General features: G+C 39.3%; 1 protein-coding gene across 4 annotated transcripts in view; it reads right to left on the bottom strand.

Moving 5' to 3' along the window:
* KSR2 (kinase suppressor of ras 2) overlaps nucleotides 1-26,677 on the bottom strand; it is a 287,053-nt gene that overhangs the window by 150,235 nt on the left and 110,141 nt on the right. For all 4 annotated transcript variants that reach the window (XM_072142484.1, XM_072142493.1, XM_072142503.1 and 1 more), the window contains one exon: nucleotides 114-292. In XM_072142484.1, the coding sequence (XP_071998585.1) occupies nucleotides 114-292 (179 nt within the window). The remainder of the gene's footprint in view (nucleotides 1-113; nucleotides 293-26,677) is intronic.

Genomic DNA, 26,677 nt, shown 5'->3' with positions numbered 1-26,677 from the left:
TGATATATAACTGTATAAATCATCAAGTTGTTTTACACACAGGAAGAGGCCTCAAATAACTATAAATTAATATTCAACGTATATTTAGTCAAAGCATTTATCTAGAGACTTACTTGCAGAAGAAGGTTCAGTGTGAACAGGGGGAGTAGAAGGGAGAAAAGACGGGTAGCCCACAAAGAAAGAACGTAGGGAACGTTCAGAGAGGAGAGGTGAACGCTGAGATGGGATATTCTCACAGCTGCCCACACTGTTGTGAATCTTGAGGTTCAGAGGCTTGTTCTTTTTCTTTGTTCTGGGAGAATGTCAGAAGGAAAATAACGGGGAAGAAAAAGGATACAAGAAAATTCAAGGTTAGTTAAAATGTTTAGAAAGCTAGAAGGTAAATGTTAGTTAGAATCTAGATTGATATAAACAAAAACATACTAAGGGCAAATTCACACCTATATTATTTCATCAGATGTTTTCAGCCAAATTCAATAATGGTAGAACTCTCCACACCTGGTTTTTCTCTCACAAAAACTGATGCAAAAAAAGTATGAAGTGTGCCAAACACATATGAGAGTTAACAGAGTTATGTCATGTCAGCCATCAATGATGTGAATGTGTAGTAGAAGCATATATAGCTGTATTTAGCTAGTGTACACAATTTCAGTTGTCCCTAGACACGACCCTAGACTTAGGGTCGGGGAAGCCATCTTGGATTTCTGTGTGACGGCCGTGGAGCTGAGATTTCTGTCTCCCTCTGCCTATAGCCCAGCCCCCCTGCAGTTGAGGACGTACCTAACACTGACACACACATACTGGCATCCTTCTGGCTGCGGCATGAGGAGGGTAAAGCTACAGGCAGATGAGTTTTTTATCTGTGGGAAGGGGAGGAAGGCACAGCAGATCCATGTGTTGTGGAATAGCAGAGATGTAGGAACGCTAACTGTGTCCTTGTGTGTAATAGGCATCTCATGGATCTCATCATCTCTGATCTGTCTCATCTCTCTTTTTATGTGTCAGATACTAGTACAATGTTCAAAAGCTAAATGAAAGCATAGATAAACCTGTATCCTCATAATCTAACAACACTCACAGAACTAGATGGATCATGAAGTGTCTGCTTAGAGAGTCCCCACACCGGAATCTTACACTGAGCATCACTGAGTGATAGGAGCTAAAACTGAGTAAAATAGTAAAGGGTTAAAAATGATATTTATTGTGTAAACATTACTACGGGATTGAGATTTGAGAATTTTCTTTCATGGGAAAACCCCTTCGATATATGGCTGCTGTAAAGCATCTTAGTTATTATCATTTAGAATGGATTTTAACCCATTAAATACAGAAAGTGAATGTAACCCACTTGCTTCTCTTCATACAGTTCGTTTGATACAGGAACAGTTTTAGTCCCATTATCTCCTCTCATGGACCCTGTTCCATTTCTAGGTGTTACTTGTAATGTATGTTTGTATCTCAGTAGACTATAACTGAAGCCTGATGTGATCACATTGGTATTATTATAGGAGCACAGCATATTAGAGACATTTCCCTTTTTTACTAAATGTGTAAATTACTATTGTTTCATCAGAGAATAGGAGAAACTATACAGGAAACCTGGGGATTAAGCGTGCAGTGTACCAGTGCCTAGCGCTTCATTTATCTTATGTTTCAAATATCAGAATTTGCTGGAACAATTGTCTTAGTGGTCAAATCCCTCTCCGCAATAGGGAAAGCACAATGCATACACGATACAAGCATGATACATACTAATATGAATAATAAATATACAAAGAGGAGCAAAGATGAACAGTATGGATATCATTTTTTTTATCTTAGTTAGCAAAGTAACCAAAAACCTTGTATCTTATAATATGTTTCGTTTATGGAGGTCTTGCATTTGTAAAGATAAAATAACTAAATACATTACTGAAATGTAAATTGTAATAGTACATGTTTAATCAGAGAAAAATAATGAATTATCCAAACCTCCTCCCCCACCCTCAATATTAAATTAGCATTTACTACCAAGTCTCCTCTGAATCTGTCTTGGTACAACACGAAATCAAGAACAATTCCAAAAGTATAGCCTCAGTGCTCTGGCTTCACAGGATATTCCACTGTGAAGGAGCATGTCTTACCCTCCCCCCACTTCCTTTGTACTTCCCCCTGCCTCTGCCTGCTCTAATGCCCACCCCTAGAGCCCTTCAGACTCATTAGCATAACTTTAAAAGTTCATTTTAGAAGGCCATGGATAACAAATCTAAGAAAATTACCAGCCACAGTGTCTCTGATTCTGATGTTAGAGTTCCTTTAATTATAACAATAGAAAAGAGCTTAGGGACCTAGTAAATATTTATTTGGAGTAAATTCACCAAAATTTGTTACATTTCCATTGGGTAAATTCTAGAAGAAGAATTAGAATAAGAGAACAGTGAACTTATTTCCTATAAATTTTTGGGTACAATCGACATGTCAATCCTATGGCTATTAAGCAGTGATCACTAGCAACTTCTCACACATCTTTCTGCTGATATACTGTAAATCATTAACACCACAGCCGTGACCGGAAATGAAATATCATTATATTTCTCATCTTTTCTACCTTTTAACAACTAAATGACTCAATAAAGAAAACACTTTGTTCAGACCATTAACACTCTTAACACATAAGCCCAGAGGTATATATCTATATACCATACAACCTAATTGTAACTCCCTTAGTAGAAATAAAAGGAATCTCTCGTCTTGGGGATAAGCGGTAGTGGAACACATTTTCATATACATTAAAATAAAAATGATATGCTAACAATAACTATGCAGATGTATGCAGAAGGACACTTCTAGAATATTCAACTCACACATACTTTGAAGATTGGCTTATATGAATATGTCCAGCAATTGTGTCTTTAACAACTAAATTAAAGCAATGTTCATACAGACAGAAAATCCAATGTAAAATGGTTTCCCCATTCAAATCAATGGGACAATGCCATTCATGAAGTGACACTCTCCATATATGTTCTATATTCTGACCAGCATTATGGCAGACAGTGATTGGAATATGGGGCTAAAATGGTTGTATTAAATACCAACATGGGAAGGTAACCTGCAGAAATAAATTGTGATTCTATTTGGGTTATTTTTTTTTGGTATGGAAAAAGTGGTCAAGTGCACCAGGACCCCTCTTACTTGCCTGTATCTTCCTGCATGTAAAGGGTATCTACTAATTTCCAAATCACCCCACAAGTAAATACAGCATTGTGTAGGGCAGTTTTTAAGCATTCCAGCCATTTTTTTGTTTACTAGATATCTATTATTTAAGAGAAAATTTGGGTTTGGTATTTATGCAAATGAGCTTCAAGGGAGATGGAGGTGTCTTCACATTTTATGTCTTTTTAATCACGATTCAAGAGAGCATTGCTGGTTAGTGGGAAATAGAAAATGGACACACCCATAGTTTATTTTATAGTAGTTTATTTGTAGGAATATAAAAAAGTCATGTCACCAGATCACAAGAAGACAGGAAATACATATAGGCACCTTACGTGTGGGAGCTGCAGGACCCTTTTTAAAGGACATTCATCACCAGATCAAGGATTGTAAACCAAGCACACTGACATACTGGCATGTGCCCCCTCTGGCAGCCTGTTTTCTTTTAAAAAAAAGGCTTTTATAATTATGCAAATGAGTCTGGAGGGGCTCCAGGCTCCATATGAGTTAATAGAGCCTGGAGCCCCTTAGTCTCATTTGCATAATTTTTAAATCCATTTTTTTCTTAAAAACAAGGGCATAAGAAGCTAAAAGAAGATCATATCCTGCCAGAGGGGACAATCACCAGTATGTCTGTATGTTTGGTCTACAATCCTCAGTCATTAAAAAGAGTTGCGCAAAAAGGGAAGCAGCTGTGACTCAGTTCTTCATTAGAATGTATTTTAATCCCCTCTAAGACCCAGGATCTAAAAGTCATGTACTGGTGTAAATGTGTAGGAAATGTTGCTATAAGACATTAAATCCAAATAATTACATTGTGATTAATGTACTAGAACTGTACAAGTCAAAACTAATTCCATTCGCAAAAAAATACCAACATAATAGCTGAGATACCAAGTAAGAGTTAAAAATGGAAGTCAATGCTTCATCAGCTGACACAGTGTCCCATGAATCAATATATTCTTCACAGAAGTTAATTCAACAGCTTGTTTTACTGTGATTAATACTGTACATTTTTCTATCCATCAAACCAACAGGTAATTGGCAAGTCTTCTAAGAGTATCCATCATATTAGGAAATTCCAGAAATGGGAAAGTCGGTGCTATCATTCAGATCTCCAGCCAGAAAGTGTTCTACCATAGAGATCATTACGTGGCATACTACCAGCAGCTGTTCCATTCTTTTCATCTCAACCCATGTCTGGGATCAAAATAGTGGAACTGTAATCCTTCTTAAATGAAAGGGGAGAGACAAATTACTTGAGAATGGTCATTATTTGTACCCGGCAAACAATATCTACCCAATTATTTACCTGGTCATTTATTTGTATTGATATTTCTTTCCTCCAATAGACATGATTATTTCTTCCTGGATCTTTTTTACAATTTACTTGCTTAAAGGGGTTTGCCATAAAAGTTCTCAAATTTTAATCTCCTAATCATGTTTTCACAATGAAGATCAGTTTTATTGCTGTTTAAGCCCCTATCACTCAGTGATGGTCAGTGTAAGATTCCAGAGTGCCTAAGCAGACACTTCATGGTTCCTCTTGTGCTGTAAGATGATGTGTGCTGACAATGTGTTTAGAGTATTCAGCTACATTTTCATTTAGCTTCTGAGAATTTGACACATAGTAATAGAGATGAGACAGATCATAGTCATGAAATGGATATAAGACCCAATGACACACTCAACTTTGCTGCTTCACCTAATCATTAAAACATTAAAACTATGTCACCCCCTTCCCCTGGGATCCAGAGCGTATCTTGTTTGTAGAGTAGCTGCTGCTGTGTCCTCTCCATGCTGCTAGAAGCACGGCGGAACCAGGAAGTGCCTGTAGTGTGCTGTCTACCTCCTACCCCTTCTCCTGCAATGCAAGAGATGGCTAAAAAAATACTTTTTGACAATGAATGAAGTATTTTTTATAAAATAAAAGGAGCTTGAGTGGTGATGGATACCTGGGAAGAAGATCCTTGTATGATTTTTGGGTTGAATCAGTAGCAACAATTGAAAAATTTAGAAGAATATTCTGCCTGGACTAGAACACAGATCTAATTAATACATCAATGGCAATTATGCATTAATCATATGTTTCATGCACCAGAGGTCAATTACAAAATGAAAAAATCTGTGAATGTCAGAGCTTTTGGATTTGTCTATTCTGGGCACACAAATTATTTTTGCCAAATATGCAGAACTTCACTTATGAAAATGTAAATGTAATATAAGTTACAGATTGCTAAAAAACTTTTAATAGTCTCCTGTCCCTGGCCAGATGCTCATTATGCATAATTGCCAGAACCAGCATTGCCCACTGTTTGGTTCTTTGCCTAACCCTCTGTGACAGAGCAATGGCCTTGGGGACCTTTAAAAACCTTACACCTCTTGGTGCATTTAGACAGTAACCTCATAATTAATTTCGGGATAATTAAAACTTCCCATGTAAGTGGATAGCTCCCCACGAGAGCTGTTGTTTTATGTGCATCTATATTTAATTTTATACGTTCACATAAACACAGCAAGTGTAAAGTGGATAATCATTAAGGCAGAGCTTCTCCTTAAATATGGTGTAGGAATCACAGCTGCACATCTATAGATACAAACAAAAAAGCTCATTAGTTTCCAATCCTCACCCAGGGAATCCTCATGGGCATAGCTATTCATTTTACAAAAACATCAGCTTTAGTGATAACTCCTGAGCTGTAATATACCAGTCTTCGCAGTCATTTCATGTTTTAAATTATCCTGTAAAGCTAAAAGTCTAGATAAAAAACAATACAAATCTGTAAACTGTGTTCTAGATATCAGAGAAGCCTACTTTTAAGTCGGCATATAAGGCCTATGCAATATATTAAACATAGATTCTTAAAGGGGTTGTCAAATTCTCATCTGGACATTGACATTTAAGTTACTGCATCTGTCATATATCTACAGCTTTTCAATTGGATGTTATGAAGAAAACCACTGAAGGATTAATTACACAAAGAAACAACATGGTTTTTGCACAGCCGTCCTGTGGTAATGAAAAATTATGTTCACGCAGGTAATTTTTTATTTTACTAATGAAGAAATGTATATATATGGAATATGAATATAATTAAATGCAAATGTCTAGATGAGAAAACTCCTTTAATTTTTTTTTTTTTAATGGACTCCAGAGGGTATAAACATAACAAGGTAAATTTCTCTCTCTCCGATGAAGAGCAGCACCACTTGTCACCGGCAATCTCTGTTTTTAAACATAGGCTTAGCAGTGACGTCAAGAAGACCGTGTGGGCCACTACAGGCTAAGGCCACTTTCACTGAAACCCGCAGCCTGGGCGAGCACACGGTAGCGTGCTGGAGAGAGGAGGAGTGAGCGCTGTTCACCCCTCCCTTCTCCATAGCCCGCTCTATCTTTCCATTAAAATGGATGGACGTATTGCCCATTGAAAAACATGGGAATGTATGCAACCCGTACCACAACGGTACAGTATGGGTTGCATATGGTCGTTTTCACGTGTGAATCCACCCTAAGGCCAAGACATTTAGTCCTTACCAGTCCTACTCAATAACTGGTGAATGTTGCTTCCCTAACATTAATTTGATTCTTAAAGAATGTATTCAGCTGTTCACAGAGGGATCTAATGAAAGGATACTACACTCAGCTCACCTCAGTTTCATAGCAGTTTTACTGTACTATTTTTGGGCATTTTTGTCCTCTTAACCAAGCTGAACGTGTATGTATATAAGGGAACATATCAATGTGCAAGACAGCACTAAAAAACACAGAAGTTTCCAATTCTTCAATTTAATGGGGCACATTTACTAAGGGTCATGCGCCAGTTTTCTGTCGAACTTTGCCCACTCTTTCGAGTGCAAACTGCTTGCACAGATATTTAAGAAGTGTCTGACAGACAGTTGTGGGACACACAGCACTTTGTGGTGCACGCTGCACTATTCTTCATGCGACACAAATTTCTGCACAGACGGAGCGTGCTCAGAGGTCACGAGATTCATGAAGAACGTGTGCCAGAAATCCTGAATCTGTTGCCCTCTGTACACGTAGTGTAGTTTGAACTGTTCTTAGTAAATGTGCCCCAATATGTCTGATAATATTGACCATTATGGTGCTTTGTTTAGCTGACTGATTGGGGTGTCAGGAACTGGACTCAAGATAATCAGATATTGATCAGCCATTTAAAGGAAGGGCAATCAATATTATAATCCCTATTTGCTCCTTTACATAAAGTAAATGTATTTACTAATGCCATAGATAAGCATATTATGTATTTTGCTAAATTTGTAGCAACTGAAACCTTTTAATATATTCAAAGAAAAGAAAATGGCTCTACATAAAATATTCCAGTATACAATAAATTGAAATTCTCTGTGGAAGTAAATGTCAAAAGCACTGGGTGATTTACACCCAAAAGCTTCCTGCAGAAATGTAAAATAAGTTTTACAGGATATTAAAAGACGGGGGCTTTCTGACAAATATTAGTTCAGCACATATAATGGATGCCGCCAATGTGTTAAGCTTAAAAGCCCATTATAAATGTACAAAACCTACTCCAAAACATACTGTACTTGTTCCAAACACCTATTGATTTTACCTGTTATGTTCAAGATAAAAGCAAAACATATGACAAACCATTTTGAGTTGATCACATAGAAACAAGACTAAAAAATGGTTATCTAGAATGTTCAGAATATATAGCATTCTAGGCATGTGTAGTAGAATGCATTATCATATTTTTTTCAAGCCTAATGCAAATATACTAAAGGTTACAATGGGGAGGATTTATCAATGCAAGAGATGAGCAGATCCAAACTTTATGTTCGGGTCCAGTGTTTGGGTGCGTCCCGTGCGAACCAGAAATATTGCCAGATCGGCAACCATGAAGCCAATCCAGCAAACTGACTCCTCTACCTACTAGCCATAGCTGTGATTGGTCAGGGAGACGCCCATGGCCAATCACAGCTATGGCTAGTAGATATCCGGCAATATGTTTGGTTCACGTGGGATGCACCCAAACCCTGGGCCTGAACTTAAAGTTTAGATCCGCTCATCTCTAATCACCACAACAATTTTGTCACAGCTGAAACTTTTTGCTCTCCGTTAAGACCAATAAAATCTCAAGTGAAATGAATAAATGTCACAAAGAAACCAGACAATGTCCCGCAGCCCCATTTCTGCAAGGTTTTCCAACGTTTTTGGGGATTGTGCCGGGGATGGCGATGCACACGATCAGATTGTGGTGCAATAGCGCTGGCTGTCATTCAACAGAAATCGGGGGGCAGGTCGACAGATGAGCCGACGGATTCGTACAACACGCGGGATTTAACATTTAAAATTGTGTCGCAAGCCAAGCACTTACATGCACCGGGAAGCAGAAGGTGAACTCTGGCAGACCTGAGTGGGGAAGCGACAGATGCAGGGTATCGGGCTCACGCTGGTCGTGAATCGCGGCAGCTGTTCATTCATGAGTCGGGATCGCGCCGGGACAGTTAAGTAAATCTGCCCCATTGTGGTGATAAATATATCTATTCTTGGAGTGACTTAAGTCTATAAATAGACTTATTTACAAGCATATTTACAGTCCCTGGTCTTCTCATCTTACTAAGGTCTGTATTCTGGAGAACACAGTTGGTGTACAAATGGCTGAGTTTGATTATTTTCGGATGAACTATTGGGGAATACTGGGTCCTCTTGCTCCAAAAACTTACATTCAATGTTCCATGAGAAGTAAAAGAAAAAACTATAGAAAACAGAGAATAGACAAAAGCTAGTTTGCATTTTTGGCTGGAGACAGAAAAGACTGAATATGAAAAGAAAGTAATCATAATGATGGAACATGTCCATATGCTGTAACTTCATTCTGCAGACCATTCCATTTTGCAGGTAGAAAATATACTTGCTTTGTATGTATACAAACTATTATGTTTGTGCTAATCTCACGAAAGCACTATAACTTGTAATGTAGTAAATAAAACACTTAACATAGGCTTAAACTATCACAGTAAAAAAATATTTAATGGGTACAGATTAAGTATATATCCACAGTGACAATAAGGATAAAAGGGCAAGAAATTCTGACACTCAACTGTCACGGTGAGTGGCACTTCAATTCCCTGCTTGCCTTGGCAATCTGGTAGATAAGATGACTTCCTATTGCCCCTGACCATTCAGATATTAACCGTCTCCATGAATCTCCAGGAAGGCTGTCCCTCAAGATGGTCTTGACACTAGATTTCTGGAATAGATTAACTTGCCAATAACAAACCACCTCTTAACACGGAAAAGACCTATTCATTACTAACATTGTTATTCCCGTTCATCTGGTCGGCCACAGAATCTAATAGAGTTCAGAGAAGACAGAGACAAACAGATACCTGGACCAGACCCAAATCTCTGAACTCATCCTCCAGCACTCTCGCTGTTCCTCCAAAGAACATTGTGGGCTGCCAGCAACCAAAACCGCTTCCTGTACTACAAAAATCAAGTCAACTAATCTTATTTTTCCCCACCCATAAATCAAGTTACTGAGCAAAATATTTACACAAAAGGACAATTTCCTTCTGAAGCCGGTTTCATGACAGCGATCATTATTTACAGGAAGGTTGATTCTGGACAGATAGTTCTGTTGCTTTCTCTTTTATAAGTTTATTGAAATAAGTCTTACAAGTAAAGAATGTTATTGAAGACGGATTATTTTAACTGCCCCTTCATTATACAAGGAGAGCTCTAGTAATCTAGCTTCCAGATGTTATGCTAAGGAGGATTTATTATTATCAATAATGAGTGCATTATAAGTTTCCTTATAATACAGAACTGCTTTTAACATCGTTTCCACTGAACTAAACAGAGTTTTCCATTAGGATGTTGTAAGAGTTTTCTGGAAGCAATGCCATGAAGTTAATTTTTTTTCTTGCTTTTACCCTTAAAGAAGTTTTCCAGCTTCTCTACTCCTCGAAAGACTTTTCCCTGAAATAGATGTTGGCCATTTTAATGACTAGTTGCATAGATGTTCTGGTTGTGATGCAGCATCTGGAAATGGACTGGTGACAGAAACAGTGGGTCCAGAAACCCTATTCACCTGTTCCTACGTGATTGCCTCGCTTACCCTAAGCAATGGGGAACAACTAATCCACCTTCCCATCCTTCCCTATCAAGTGCAAAACACAGAGACAAAAGGACACATGTATCAAAAGTTCACCGGTGATCAACTGAATCCAGATGTGAAAGTTGCGACTTATTTAAAAAGCAGATCTAAGGCTGCCCCTGACCATGGTAGAAATTAGCTTGGAATAAATTGCGACTTTATGCGACTTTTGTTTTAAAAAGTAGTAAATCCACTAAAGACCAAATTTCACATGTATCAATAGGGAAAAATCACTAAGATACATCTGACCAGCAGAAAAGACAAGAAAAGTCCCAAAAAAATAGATGGACAAAGCTTGATTTATGATACATGTGCCCCAAAGACAAGACAGAACCAGGTCATAAACAAGAGGAAAAATTCTGTACAATGCAGTTCCCTGGTACCATACAGTGGAAAGCGCTTTTTACATTCTTTGTTTCACAAATTCTTAAGGTGGCCATACACAATGAATAGCTGTTGAAGTGTCTACTTAATAAGCTTAGCAAGACAGCCCTGATGGCAGCCTATCTCTATTGAGAACAAAGGAAATTGGCCTTAGAAACACACAAAAATCCAATATGTTAGATAACTGTCCAGAAATCTGTATGTTTGGTTTGCCTTGGTCTACCTTTTAAGACAACGTGTAGATTGAGTCTTATTTTACATCGCTTCACAAAGATATGTAATCTCAAGGGAGACCTTCTTATGTTACGACTATTCTACTTAAAGGGGACGTTTGGAGGTTGAAAAACCTGGCTGCTTTCTTCCAAATACAATGCCACCCCTGACGATGGTTTTTGGTAGTATTGCAACTCAGCTCCATTCATATCTATACCATTGATTTGCAATACTGGTTCAAACCGTGGTCAGGTATAGTGCTGTTTTTGGAAGAAAGCAGCCATGTTTTTCAACTTTGGGATAACCCTTTAATCTCTATGTTTTCCCAGGAAGCAGAATTATCACACGTCTTTGACTTCTTTTGGAATTGGAACATTGAACTCCCATTAGTCTTCAGTCTTTTCATGATAATCAAACTGCTGTACTTCATAAACGTATTCTAATGTACACTAAGATGTATGTGAAATACTGCATGCCAACTTCATTCATGAGATACAAACCTTGTGTATAAACCACTGTAATACATACAAGCTTGGCCAAGTCAGCACTTTACTAATGAAGATTAATTACTAAATTCAGCATTAAACCCTTGTTCCCATGTTCTACTTGGGATAAGTTGTATTTATATAATTGGAAATTGGATCTAGCAATTTAGTAGGGAATGGCTTTTCATTATTATTTACTCACACCGAGGACAGCCCAGTTCTGCATCACTACCTTAGATAGGCTATGTCATAAGGTTCCTGATAAATGAAGAATAGATGAAGCACCGAGGGGAGTGTAAACTGGTCTAGTGGAAACATAATAAGAAGAGGCAAATTGGAAAAGACAATGGTTATCCATCCAACAAGGAAAACAAATGATTGTGTTCAACAAAAGTGAAAATAGAGGGAAAAAAGTTACTAGTAATAACACCTATTTTTCAGTCACCGTATAGATAAGGTAAATAATTACACAATATAACGATCATTGTACTTGAAATTAATGTTTTGGGTTCTATACCTATCTGAAAGAGCTGATTTATAGCTAAATAGTTTCCCAGGTTTTTTGGGGTGTACTGTCATTAAGCATTACCCAACTGAATACAAATCAAGGCAAGCCTCTCTTAAAAGGTGTTTTTATGTTTTAACCTTAAAGCACATTCCTAGACTATAGCACTGATGTAGAGAACACCACATTCCCTTATCACACTCAGTAATACCTCTATCCAGACACTGTCACTGTACTGCAGCTCAGTCATATTCAGTAATTTTAATAATTTTTGAATTATTCCACTGAGGTAGCACCTTAGGTGTCGGCCTGGCAGTCATCAGCCTTGTCCCCAAGAAGCCAACATATTGTACATGTTCAGCCAAGCAAGCAAACACTTTCACAGTGGAGTCAGACTTCATAACGTAGTAACATAATGGGGCACATTTACTTACCCGTCCGATTCGCGATCCCTGATCCGGACTCTCCGACGATGATGCACTGTGCTACGATCCACGTAGATCCTACACCCAATATCCTGCATGTGTCGCTCCCCGCTCAGGTCCGCCGAAGTTCACCTTCTTCTTCCTGGTGTATGTAAGTGCTTGCCTTGCGACACAAATTTAAATGTTAAATTCCGCGCTTAGTCCGAATCTGTCTGGTCGTCTGACGGCCCACCTCCTGCATGAAAGCCGCCGTGATTGCGACACAATCCGGTCGCATGCAAAACAATCCTTGCGCGATTCCTGAAAAGTCGGGAAACCCGACGAAAATGCGGCCGCGGGGCCCTTAGTAAATAAGCCCCAATGTGCAACTGTATCATGTTTATGGCTTAATTAAAAGTATTGTCTTGGTGCACAAACATTTTTATATTGCCCTTTATTATAATAACAACTTACTTTTTAGTTTATATAATTTAAGATTGCCCAATATTTCTTTATTTTAGAAAGCTGTGGCATATCATCCCATAGAGTTATTCTCTTTAGGAACCACTCCAGCTAAAAAAACATAGACTCTATGGGGCATATTTATCATGCCGCGCCTCTTGATGTATCGGGGCTGCAGGCTGCGCAGCATTTATCCTACCCCAGGCAGGGCCTGGCATAGAAAAATTTACGTATGAAAAGTCGCCGGAAGCAGCGAGTGCCGCGCCCCCCCCCCTTCAAGCCCCTTCACTCCCCACTGGCGTGAAGGTGGCGGATCGGGGAAAATAATCGCAAAAGCTAGCAATAAGCTAGCATTTGCGATTTTTTCAGGGCCTCTGCGCCACTGGCGTAGCGCAGAGGTCCTGGTAAATATGCCCCTGTACCCGATTGAAATGCACCTAATACTGGTGTGTGAGACACTTAAGAACGCTTCTGATAAGAGCAGAGGCTTTTTTGTCTGTAATGTTTACATTGATTCCATAGAGCATCATCACAGGGACATCTAGAGACTGCGATTATTCATCTCTCTATTTTTTAAGATGTAGCTATGCAGACAGAAGGATATACTGCCTACACCATAACTGTGACAGAAGTATGCCTAATCATAAAAAGTTACCATAATAAGAGTATGTGCTCTCCTCTATAGAGTCTGTATGGTGGTGTCCAAGCAGCATTGAAAGTCCTCAGATACTGTATTACCGTATTCAGTTCTTTCTATCAAAAAATTATTTCTATCTTCCCATCACTTGGGTCTTGTGATCACCTGGTGATCCCCTGTAAATCTTCATGTCTTTCTCATGTTTCAGAGAGGGGGTGTACCATGTGATCACATGCCCAAGTAAAGAGAAGATAAAAAGAATTCTCTGATAAAAAAGAAATGAGGCAAGATAATATCTTAGGCATCATGTCTTCTAAAAAACACACGTGCATTGACTGTGCCACAGACTCTCCAAAAAGGGGAGCTCTTATCATTGTCACTTCTGATGATTAGACACTTCATAACACAGTTATGATGTAGAAAACAGTGTAGAGCTAACTGTCCATGTGATGCTGAGCTAAGGAATCATAGGATAACTAACAGACAAGATGGTCTCTGATCAGAGCAAAAAAGAGGCTGGGAAATGGTGGAAGTGTCTCTTATCATGTACATGGCAATCAAGTAATTTTAGTTCACTCCATGGGAATCCCCGTGCCTTTCTGTTGTTTCAATGATCATGTGACACAAATGACAAGAAGATATAAATCATTTTTTTCACAGAATAATGTGATACAGTCTAAAAGATATATATTAAAGATAAAGGGACATAATGAAAGAGTAAAGTTGAAAAAAGTTAATTTTACCGTCTTACTTCTTTAAGTGCCCCCCCTCGCCCCTATTCCTTCTCAGTCAATTCAATCTAACAACCAACATAGGGGTCATATATTTCTGAAAAGCTACTAAACCTCCTAAATGATGCAAATGGAAACAAATTAGTAAGTGCTTTAACCGTCTAGTTTTAAAAGCAATGGTCATGTTTCTGTACCTCTAGACAACCCCTATAAGACACTAAGAAGGTCTTCCTTATGTACAATAAACTAAAATAAACGTCTATTTAATGGACCATGAGATTCTGAAGGATTTGCTGCACTTAAGTAACTTTATACAATAAAACATTTAAAATAGCTAAATTGTAGAATTGTTACTTTGTAGACCAATCCTCTATTAATAGAACTTAACATAATGAAGCATAATAAATCTGGTACGGGAGATGTCAACGGGAGATGTCACATGGTTGATTGCTTCAGTGAACTGGTTATGTAAAATATTCACCAAAGCTATATGTGACATTTGCAATTTTCTATAATGTGAATGACAAGTGTTATACAGCACAATCCCCGCAAGCTAACATATTGCCCACTCTTTATGGAGCGGCACAAGTGAAATGGTATTAGACAGCGCTTGCACTAGTCGCACCATCTTCTAAAGATATTTGCATATTCTGCTAAATATCTGAGCATTTTCACATCTTACCAGAACATCCCAGATCATCTGTTGGGTAGATGTTTGATACTTCTCCTGAAAAATCTGTAAATTTAGATACCTGATCTTTCTAACCCTGACAACATCTGATAGAGGAGTTTTAACATATCCTTATATACATATGGGGGATAATTATCAGTTGCGCAGTTGTGATGCAAATGCTATGTTGCGACTTTTCATTGTGCCAAATGTACTGTGGGAGATTCGACCCAGTAGAGACCGTGGTAACGGGGTTTTGTGATGCAGTTCAAGACAGTGACACCAAGGTACAGTCCAAAACAGGTCTCGCCTGCGTTTATTTCGCCAGCAGGAACAAAATAAAGCAGCCTTTACATTCAGGCATCAAAACAAACAATATCCTACCTGTCTGGGCACTAACTAAACAGAGTTTCTCTAACTCACCACTAACACAAAAGACTTTGCTGTTCCAGGCACAGAGGTCAGGGCTGTGTGTTCTCTCCAGCCTCCTTTCAGAGAGACAACGCTCTCAGCTCTGCTCAGCAGCTTTATTCAGGCTGATTAGGCTGCTCCCACCACCTGTGTCCAAGGTGCTGGACAACACAACCTCAGCACTAAGGCCTTGCATAGTAGGAAAAGCAAGGGGAAACATACCACCCATCCACAGTTAACCCCTTCAGTGTCTCACAGTACATAGAACAATGCAAAGATACTTTGGCATAGACCCTGCTCACAGCAAATGTATTATTTGTATAAACAAGTTTTCACAATACGACTGAATTAATGAATTGCAACTTTACGTTTTGACGCAAATTGACGGCAGTGTCCGCCCTGGTCTATATTCTGCGACTTTTGATGAGTTTTTGCAATTTTTTATGTGACTGTCACAAACAATCCGCATAGCATGAGGACACTGCCAGCAGATTTATCAAGGGCCAAGGTCAATTTAAAGGAAACCTACCATTTGTTTTCATGCATTGTGAACCAAACATACCTTAAAAATGCTATAGCTAAACTGATGCAAACACATACCTTGTTTAATCCCTGAATTGAGTGGTTTTTGCATCACTGTCGTTCTCAAGTTATGTTTGGTTCACAATGCATAAAAACAAATGGTAGATTTCTTTTAATGAATTTGATGGCAGAAGAACTGCAGAGACAGACAGCTCTTGCAATTATTTTCCCCAATGCGCAGGCCCCCTCTGAATACATCAAGAGGCTGTAGCTATCATACGTCGGCGCACGGGTGCTGGCATATGATATATAACCCCCATAGAACTGATGCAAGGAGCCGTTCTAATGATAAATTTGCCCCAGTGAGTTTTACACAACTTTTATTTTGTTTACAGACTCCTTAAAATAAAGGCATACATGCATAATAGTACATCTTATTATAATATATTGTGTTCTATATAAAGCATTGACAAATGCTACTTACATTATTGAAAACAATCCAAAAATAAGCTAAAGGTTTAAAAGATGCCACTTTTGTATTCTGTACACAATAGCTTGTACCTGTCCTTTAAGGCGTTAGGCTTAGGATAGACCTATATGACTCTTTTCCACCTACATGACTGCTTAAGTCATTTGTATGCAATGTTCGAAATTCTTTTTCATTGTGATTCTCTAACCATCCTGAATAACAACTTGCTGATGACTTGAGGATTAAACCCTCATGTACTATGAACAGAGCCTATATTGATTATAAATCAATGACAAAAGTTTTGTTATGGCCATTGGGGGATGTATTATTGCAGTCACATCTTTTATCATCAAAATGTCTCACTAATGTTGAATCTGAAGATTTCCAACAAATTTAGTGACTTTTGTGATACTTTCTAACTAAAAAGTTGCAGGTCGACTGCAGACCTTATGAGCCACATTTTAACTGTCTAAGCCACTACGTTAAATCTGATGCTCATACATCACTCTTAAAGAGCATCTACCACCAGGATGAAGGACTGTATGCAAATGAGCCTCAGAGGCTTCATAGGTGTTAATGGAGCCTGGAGCACCTTTGATCATTTGCATAGTCTTTCATCCTGGTGGTAGATGTCCTTTAAAACTGGATTAATATTCCTGCATATTTATAAATGGGTCCATGCAAAGTAGAAAATGTAGAGAATTGCAGTGATCTCTTCACATTAAATATATCAGCACATCAGGAAAGGCTTAGTGTAAGGGTATAAAGATAAACATCATGACAGGTCTCACTCGCGGCAGAAGAGATTTCATGTCAATAAAATTAATGAGTAGACATCAGCTTGAAAATGACTCCCTGCTCCTTACCTGCTTATATATTGCTACATTAATATAATGTGAAATTAGAAAAGACACATCAGAAGCATCAAGAATAAACTGTACATGAGAGATTGGACATAATTCATCAAAACCATTTCAATTTCCTATTTGGAAAAGCCAAATGTATTTTTGCCGGATCCCCTTACTGCCTTGTTATTGGACTCAGAAGTCCGGTCTTTCCAAAAAAATCATGGAGCAATTGACTACACAGTTATTATGGTGGCCCTCGGGAGGAGATCATTAACATATTATTGAGAGTAGAGCACTCTGATCTGCCGGAGGGAGACAAAGAATTAGGGTTCTTTAAATCAGTTGTTATTACCACATTTCCCCTAATATCACGGCTCATAAAAGATGCGCTGTCATTTCTGAAAGCATAAGCAGTTAAGAGCAGGGACCATGTGAATATAAGAGGTTGAAATATTCCAGAATAAGACACATTGCTGTATCAATCTGTTACACCCTCATTCAAATGTCTCCCTGTACTGTCCTTCTCAGGGACTTATGTATTATGTGGTTAAAAGAATGTTGAACTACTCTTAAAAAACTCCAGGACCTTAAATGTAAGTATTATGAAAATGTCTAATACTGGATGAGTAATCTGGCGTAGAGTAAGACTGTCTGGTCGCAAATCACAGATTTATTAGTTATATTAACATTCATCTCGGTGCACCGCACTAGGGCACGGTGCACCATGTGCGCGTCCGTGCGTGCGCCTGATTCTGACGTCACCGGGCTCTCCAGCACACTCGCACCTGCGCAACTTAGCACGGCCTGTTTCCCCGTGCGAAGTTGCGCAGGCGTGAGTGTGCCAAAGAGCTCAGTGACGTCACCGGCTCTCCAACACTTCAGAATTCGGCGCACGCACGGGCGTGCAGATGGTGCGCCGTGCCGTAAATGTTAATATAACTTATAAATCTGTGATACTGGGTTTATTCTTCCAATGAAAATATGCCCCGACACCAGCTCACCCTGAGCAGGTGCCATGTATCTGTGTGTAAGAAATACCACTTTTAAGTGGTAGGTTTCCTTTAAAGTCTGATCATTGAGTTTTACTTTTACAAATTTTCTTTTTATTTTATACGGCAATATAACAACAGGTATAAAATATGAGCTTTATATAATTCGGATTATAAAGTAATTAACAGGCTACTTTTTCTGCTTTAGTATTTTGCTTTTATTAGCTATGGTTCTTCCCTATGCTTCTGTATTTCAGGAACTAACATCAATGATCAGGTGCACATTTGTAGATGTGAAATTTATTTGATGATTTCTCAAAGAATGTAAAATAATTTCTATTAATCTGTCTTAAACAGCAGTTGTTACTTTAAAAATAACATTTCCGGTACTAGAATTATTTTCCTGCTCTAGTTTCCATGGTGCCAGACCTTTTCATTATTCTGCCATCTGTACCTATAATTAAATGCGTGTATAAGGTAAGAAGGTAGAATCATGAAGTCTTTCTATATTAGAGAATTCCAATGTATTTGCCAATATAATGAAATACTACAATCTTATTGCTAAGTTACAGAGCAACGGTAACCGTAACGTACCGCTGCCAGGTATACAATTCTAAAACTTACAATGAATGGAGAAAACATCTGTTAGATTATAATATTCAGGGGAAAGGATTTATCATTGGGGTTTTCGTCTATGTTTGTCTTTGTCTAGGACATTTGTGGTGCAAATGCTGTTTTGCGATTTTACATTGTGCCAAATGAATTTAGGACAGTGCAAAGGCATTTTGATATATACCCTGCTTGCGCCAAATTCATTATTTCCATAGACTAGTTTTCACAATACGACTTAATTCATGTGTTTTGGCGCAAATTTACGCCAGTCCCTACCCTGATCTATGTTGCAACTTTTGTTGTTTTTTTTTCTGGAATTTTTCATGTGACCGTCGCAAACTATCCACACAGCAAGGAAAAAGCTGCCAGCAAGGGCCAAATCCACTTTAATGCATCTGACAGCAGTGGAACTCCAAACACAGACATAGAGGCATATTAATCACATGCCGGTGCTCGTCAACAGGCGTATGAAAGGCCTGCCGCTGCATTTTCACAGCACGATACATCAAGAGGCTTCCACCTCTTGATGTATTGGGCAGTAGGCTGCGCAGAGTTTATTCTAGCCAGGCACGTAAAAAGTCGCGAGCAGCAGCGAGTGCGTAACTATCCCTGCAACTGTCCACTCCCGGCTGGCCGCGCCCCCCCCCCTTTCACGTCCCTTCATGCAAGTGGCGGAGAGGGCACAATAATCGCAAGTGCTAGCAATAGGCGCAGACATTGCACAGAAGCCCTGATAAATATGCCCCATAGAACTGTTGTAAGGAGCCGTTCTAATGATAAATTCCCTCTTTTATGTTTTCCTTACTAATTCTAAAATACTAAGGGGGTCACTTATCCTTATTTTTCTTCCAGTTTTTTCTGTCTTTTTTTAGCCATTTTTTGGCGCATGTAAAATTTTGCACCTTTTTGGGGAGCTTTTGAAATGGCCGTAGGGCACACTTTTCTTCTATTCCAGATGTGCTAAATGGGGCAAAAAAACTCCAGAAGAAACGATACTTGAGATTGATTTATTACTAAAGAAGAAGACAGGAAAAAGACTAGCCAAAACAAACAGAGATAAGATAAATGACCCCCTAAGGGTGCTAATACTACACATGATAGTGCGGCATCTCGGGCATCCGGCTGCTGCTCCTTTATTGAATCCATCACAATATATATGTTTTTTTAATATATATAATTAATTGAAACAACTTTTATTTTAAAGGAAACCTACCATCTCATATCTACCTATTAAGATAAATCTGTGGCAGATTCCTCTAATAGATGCCATTGAAGCCCTTTTTAGGGCTAATTCTTCAGTGACCAATAAGTTTGCAAACTTTTTATTGCCTTAATATGCAAATTAGTGAAAGAGGCTACTGGGGTGTGGAGTAGTCGAAGCTGAAGCTACACAGCTTGACTACTCCATGACCCAGTAACCTCTTTTGATCCTCCTAACCTGAGCTCTTCAGCGCACAGCTCCAGGAAGCTGCACACACTCGTCCGCACCCTGCATAGACTATGTATGGAGAGCCAGTAGCTGCGCATATTCAGCTCCAAAGTCAGAGCTACTGAGCATGCGTAGCATCTCCAACTTCGGAACCCAGCACTTGCAGCCGCCAGCTCAAGTGCGGACCTCTTTCACTAATTCACATATTAGGGCAATAAAAGATTTACAAACTTATGGGGCACTGAAGGATTAGCCATAAACGGCTTCAATGGCATTTATTAGAGGAACCTGCCACAGGATCTAGCCTAATAGGTAGATCCGAGATGGTAGGTTTCCTTTTATCATCTAACTGGGAATAGGCTTTTGTCTCCATAGGTTAGCTATGGATTCAACCATAATGTTTTAGTGGTATCTGTCAGAAAACCTGACTTCTATACTTTACTATTTTTTGATGCATCTCTAGAACTGAGTCTCCTCATTGCATCCCTTAGTCCTAAAGACAAGATTCTGACATCATATGGACAAGATACTAACATTATACTGAGCCATTCTGTAGCTGTGACATCTTCTATTGTTTTCTATTGAGGTGTTATCTTATGTTGTTACATTACATACATATACAGCCAAAAAGATTATTACCATGTAGGGCATTAAATCGGTGCTTCTACACTGGTTTCGGTGTATGATAAATCCAACCCCATGGGGCATAGTTATCAGGGCCTCTGTAACACATCAGTGTAAAATAAACACTGCACAGCCACTGCCGCCTCTTGATGTACCCCGCTGCGAAAATGCAGCAGCTGGGCAATCACAAATACAGGTAGTGACAGGTTCCTATAGAGCCCTAGTAACTATCTGACACACTGCTTATAGCTAAAAATAGTTTCTCTCAGATCCCCATAAAATCAGAGTTATAATCTTGCCTGGTATCTATGCAGCTTTGGAGCGAGTCGAGTGGCCATGGCCCCCTGTCATGTGAGGTCCTTAAGCTACTTAAAATTAGCAAACTGTGCCCCATGTACATATCTGACCACATAAATCAATCACAGCAGCCTGCATAGACTTCTACTCCTCTCCATGTAGGCTGCTGTGATTTCATGAGATATCAGTTTTCTAATGTTAAAGGACCTGCGGTGATGTCATACTGGTCACATGACATAGCTGCAGAGATAGGATGGGAGGAGCTGCTGGATTAAGCCTGAGGAGGCCACGCCCACCTCGACTCGCAGAAGCCATGCTTAGATATCAGGTAAAACTATAAAGCTGAAATTATGGAAATATCAGGGGAACAATTTTTAGCTAAAAGAAAGGTGTCAGTTAGTTACCAGGGCTCTATGGGAATCTGTCACTACATGTATTTTTGAAAAATGTGGTGTTGGGTTCCCTTTAAAATTGGTTATTTTCTGATTACACCTTCCCTTTAAGCTGTGTCTATGTCTGCATTGAGCATTGCATTTTCAGTTTTGTAATTGGATCTGGGAATGAAAATAAAGTTGTGAATGTTTCATCTTGCAAAAAACACCCTCAGTGCCTGACAGAACTCAGTGGTCTGTTGGGTTCTATTGTTGTGCCAATCAACAAAAAAAAAATGTTAAAAAAAAAAAAAAAAAGTAACCAGCAATAATGTTGATAATTTCGGGAAGAAGTATGAGCCCTTATTTTCCTATAACCTCTGTTTTTTGCCTACTTGCCAGACCTGTGATAAACTTTAGGCAAAAATTGGGCAACTGTCCTTTCCCTGGGTAAGTGCACAGTACAGAAAGGCAAACAAACAAACAAACACAGACAACAGGATAATGTCTAATGAACCTGGTTAAAATCAAGATGGCTTTGAGGTAAAGAATCGTAACAAGAAAAGTAGTCAATGTTCAAGTAAAACATCAGAATCATAGCAGAATATCACAGAATAACATAGAAGCCAGAAAGACAAAATCAATAACAGGCCGGGTGTATTAAACTAGAAGATATATAAGGTGTGATTGGACAACGTCCCTCCAGCAGATTTGGCCATCCATCAGTCCAGTTGGCACCTGAGAAACACCCTTAGCTTACGAAGGCTTCTCACCTGTGTTTTGAATTGCCTCCCACAGAACATCACATCCGAGTGTGGTTCCAAGGAGTTGATTTAGACACCAAGCAGAATCAACGTCAGTGGGAACACACTTCAACAAAAAGTTACAGAACACATAATTGTAAAGGTTGCTTACTTTTTTTGCTTTTACTTCAATGACTTAAGGACTCTTGACCTATAGGTGACTCCTAGCTACAAATGGACCACTGGATGCTGGTTATTTACTGTATTTTAGTCCCAACTGAACGGTTATCAGAAGGTGTCTGCAATGAAGCACCTTAACTTCAACAGAAGAACAAATTTACCTATCCAATCTTGTACGTAACCCAGGGACTGCCTGTACTGTATGTCTATAGTGTCCTGTACTCTACAGTGCCAGCAAAGTACATGCCATTTTGCCAAAGCTTATCTATATGTTGCAACTAAAATCCATAGTACAAAGTGACCTAATATATGCCAATTAATGCTGTGGATTTTCTCTATGTTTTTTTTAACCTTTGCAATACAAAGTCAGAAACCTTTGGGCAACCCTCTGCTATTCCTGCAAGAATACTGCCATACAAACAGTTTTAATGCTCCTGAATTTCCCTAAATCTTTCCACATGTAGTTACCCTTAAAAGCTCTTTTTTTCTAGCCTTCCTCACTTTCATATTTTTGATATCATAGCAGAATTAGGAAATAAAGTAACAGCTGAAAAAAATGTATTGAGGCGACATACCGCTGGGAAACCAGTTGAACCGTGACATGTGGCTGTACCAGTATATCACAATGCTACAGAGATGGAAATATGTTTCCCGTGCAGTGTAACAGATGGTTCAGGGTTAATAATTATCATAAATAATCTGAGCTGCATGAGACACCAATGCCCTGGGATAGCCTCAGGTTGCTGAACATGACAGCGGCACCCTGCTTATCTGAGCTGCAATGCTTGCACGGCTCACGCTTTTGTCATAACAGATAGTAATATTATAGGATATTCAATAAATCATTCACATTGTTTAGTCAGCATTAGTGGATTTATTTAACTAGCATCAGCTATAAATACTTAATTCAAATTTCATTGAACTATTCTGAAAATCCTGACAGTTTTTTCTGGTTGACAACCATATAGGAAGCTTTCCGGAACCCATACAAAATGCTGACTGCCAGAATAGGTTCACAAACAGAAGATTTGTTTCTGAAATACCTGTGGCCGGTAACAGTGATCTCCTGGTAATTGACTAGACCTTGATTACATAATATATAGGAAATCTTTTGATCACAACACTAAGCTGCACCAGCATCAGCAAGGTGTGCAAGAGCTTGACATGAAATCAATTCAATACCTTAATGCAGAACCTTTATGCCGATAGTATTCGTTATAAGAGCAGCATCACTTGGTTCTTTCCCTTGCACACGCTGGAATGGGGCATTATACTCCTTTAGGGGCCACTATAAAGCAGTGGTTGCGAACCTATGGCACAGGTGCCAGAGGTGGCACTCAGAGCCCACTTTGTGGACCCCCAGGCCTTTACCCCAAAATAAGACTCAAGTCCTCGTCCGGCAGTCTGAGGCAGCCTAGGACTTGCCACACTCAATGCTATTTTAAAGTGAAACATCCTTGGATGAAAGGGCTCAGCAGGAAGAGCGAGCAGATGTAGACAGGGCTGGATTACATGCAGAGCACCCTCTTCGGGCTCCGCAACTCTACCTATTAAGAGGAACCATGGAGCGAAGCTCCAATGGGAACAAGGATTAAAATAAAGCTTAATTGTTGACACGTTTGATCATTGCCTCCTGGGGCTAAAGTTCAGTACATTACCAGCATCCTGAGAGCATCACCAAAGGTCACAGGGGGCATAGACAGGTTCATCTGTAACTAGGTATCACCTGTTAATCAGGTGTACTTAAATCAATGACTGACTGTACTGTAAGTTACTCTGGTATTTTGAAGAGTACAGTGTAGAGATGTGCAATGAGAGAATTCACAATTAAGTTCAGGACCCAATGCAGCACCTTTGAGTTGCCCTATGCCACTTCGCCTGTAATTGTAAACCTTCTAGTGTCTGAGACAACTCTCTCCAAGTGCAGAGTTAGGCTACAGTCATATCACGTTTTCTGTAGGCACTCAGTGCCATGAAAGCTCCAAATGCATACACTGCGTCTGCCTGAACTATATACGTCAGATACTGTGGCAAACACAGCAGAGAAGAAGTAATTCAATCCTGCTCACTCCGGCTGTATGACGTATTCATCTGGCAGAAGGCATTGGAGACTATGGGGGACGGATCCAAAGTATTGCATCCCTCCCATGTCGTTCACTGAGGTCCTCAGTGATATTACTGTCCATACAAGGACAATGACATTACTGGGGATACACCCTGAATATCAGCAGCATCCAATCACTCCTCTCCCTGCCTGTATGTGTATACAGTGAGATACATCTTAGCCTTCTGTGTTAAAAGTATATCAGGAGGGGTTTAAGGGAAATAATGGGGTACAGCACAGCGTCTGATGTTAACCCTGTCCCTGCCCATGTTAGATCTAATTTATCCAGCGTGTGGTGGGGCAGTTCTTGAAAGGTCCTGCCTGGTGTAGAATTGCGCTATAGTTTGAACTGTCTTCGTATTATACAAAAACATACTCACAGGATAAAAGGATTGTTGCAAAAGACCAATTACATATTTTAGCCATTTGTATCCTACAATCATCTGAACTCATGAAAACAAATGATTGCAAGCTAAATATGTCATTACCAGGGGTCATTTAAAAAATATTAAGAAACGGTCCATTTATATTGTTCCTGTTATAAGAAAAATAGTAATGTTCTAATAGAAAGCTTCCCATGGACAGCAGGACGGTCCTTCAGTCATAATTACAATAAGATACAACCCAGGGTCCCCAAGTGAGCTCATCAGCCTGATGATCATCAGCATCAAACGGCAGATGGCCTCTGTGGGCTCTGGATGATAACTTTCCATCCACCCACTGTGGACCTCTGGTATAGTGTCATTGTATCTATTACCTCTGTAGACTTGTGATGTTCCCCCTGACCATCACTTTAAAGCCAAAGTAAAGAGGGGATTCTGATATTTAAGGGAATGTATCATCATATTTTATTTAACTTATAGTTGATTATTCTATTGTATTTCCATAATTATTGGGCGTCTTGCCTGAGCTTCTCCTCTGTTCTGTGAACAGCATTAGGGATATTTACAGAAGGAGCTGCCGCAATAAGCTATAGTGAAGGGTTTGTAGATGTGCTCTGTGCAGAGGGCAGTAGTAAAGAGGACCAGTCGGCTCGATTTGGAAGCTGTGGTGTAGGGTTCCAAATCAACCTGTACGAGGTCTGTATGTTAAGAAAATCCAAAACCAGACATTTATACTTACATAGATGTGAATCCGATGAGGCACATCTAAAGATCCAGCTCGGGTGCCTCCTCTTGTGATGCAGCAAGTGAAGACGGTAATACCCTGGCTTCATTGTGCGTGCCCTGTACCTAAGGTGCTTGCCCAGTAAAGCTGGGGCGTACAACACCAGCTTCACTTACTGCAACGCGCAAATGCTGAAGGGAACAAGGATGGAGGTGAGTATAAAGGGGTTTTTATACACCTGCTTAAAAAAAACATACAGGGCGATTTAGGATACGTAACCGCCTTTCCAAAAGGACCTGTGGGCCAGGGCAATTTGGGACACTACGACGTCTCCAATTTACAGTATGCAATTGACAGAACTATTATGTAAATATACAGTAGTTCCTTGTGCAGGGAGAGGAGCATATAAGGCTGAGTTCACATCTGTACTGTGGATTCCCATTACACACTCTGTTTTAGTGAGTTTTAATGTAAACTTCTTCCATAAACCTTCCGTTCCCCATTGATTTGAACGTATAGCTACCTTCCGCTACAATAATGTTGTGGCAGAAAGAAAAATGCAGTTGCTGCGCCATTTTTAACGCACAGAGAAATGCAACTTGCCAAATGCAGGTGTGAACGGAGTTGCAGTGTTGGCATAGAAAGGTGGTGTTGACTATATTTTGGGAAGCCCAAGTTTACAAAGCCCTCCACAGCTGATGTTCTACTTTATTTTACCACTTAACAGATGTCATTAGGTTAATAGTAATGATAAACAATAATAATAGATGGCCCCTTGTAGTGCATTTATATATTATTCTTGTAATATTCAAAATAAGTCTCTCAGTGCCTATTAATAAACTGTAATGAAGTCATAATATTTCTTGGCTTACCAGATAGCCTTAAATAATACAATTGCTTGGCTTTCGTCATGCAGAAAATAGAGTATCTCTAAAGCATCATAATCAAAGCAGTATCATGCTGCTCTGGTAAGTAGGAGTTCACAGCTGGAATTTCTGCAAATCTCTTTATTTCCACCTCATTCACCCCATGGCTGCTATTTTATGCTCACACAATGTTATTTTCTGAAATTCCTCCCAAGAGCTACTAAGTTATTTTTAATATTTGCAATGTGCATGTCCAGAGCAATATAGACCAAAACAA

This window comes from Engystomops pustulosus, chromosome 1 (genome assembly GCF_040894005.1).
Source record: "Engystomops pustulosus chromosome 1, aEngPut4.maternal, whole genome shotgun sequence".
Lineage (NCBI taxonomy): Eukaryota > Metazoa > Chordata > Amphibia > Anura > Leptodactylidae > Engystomops > Engystomops pustulosus.
This window is presented reverse-complemented; position numbering and strand designations above follow the sequence as displayed.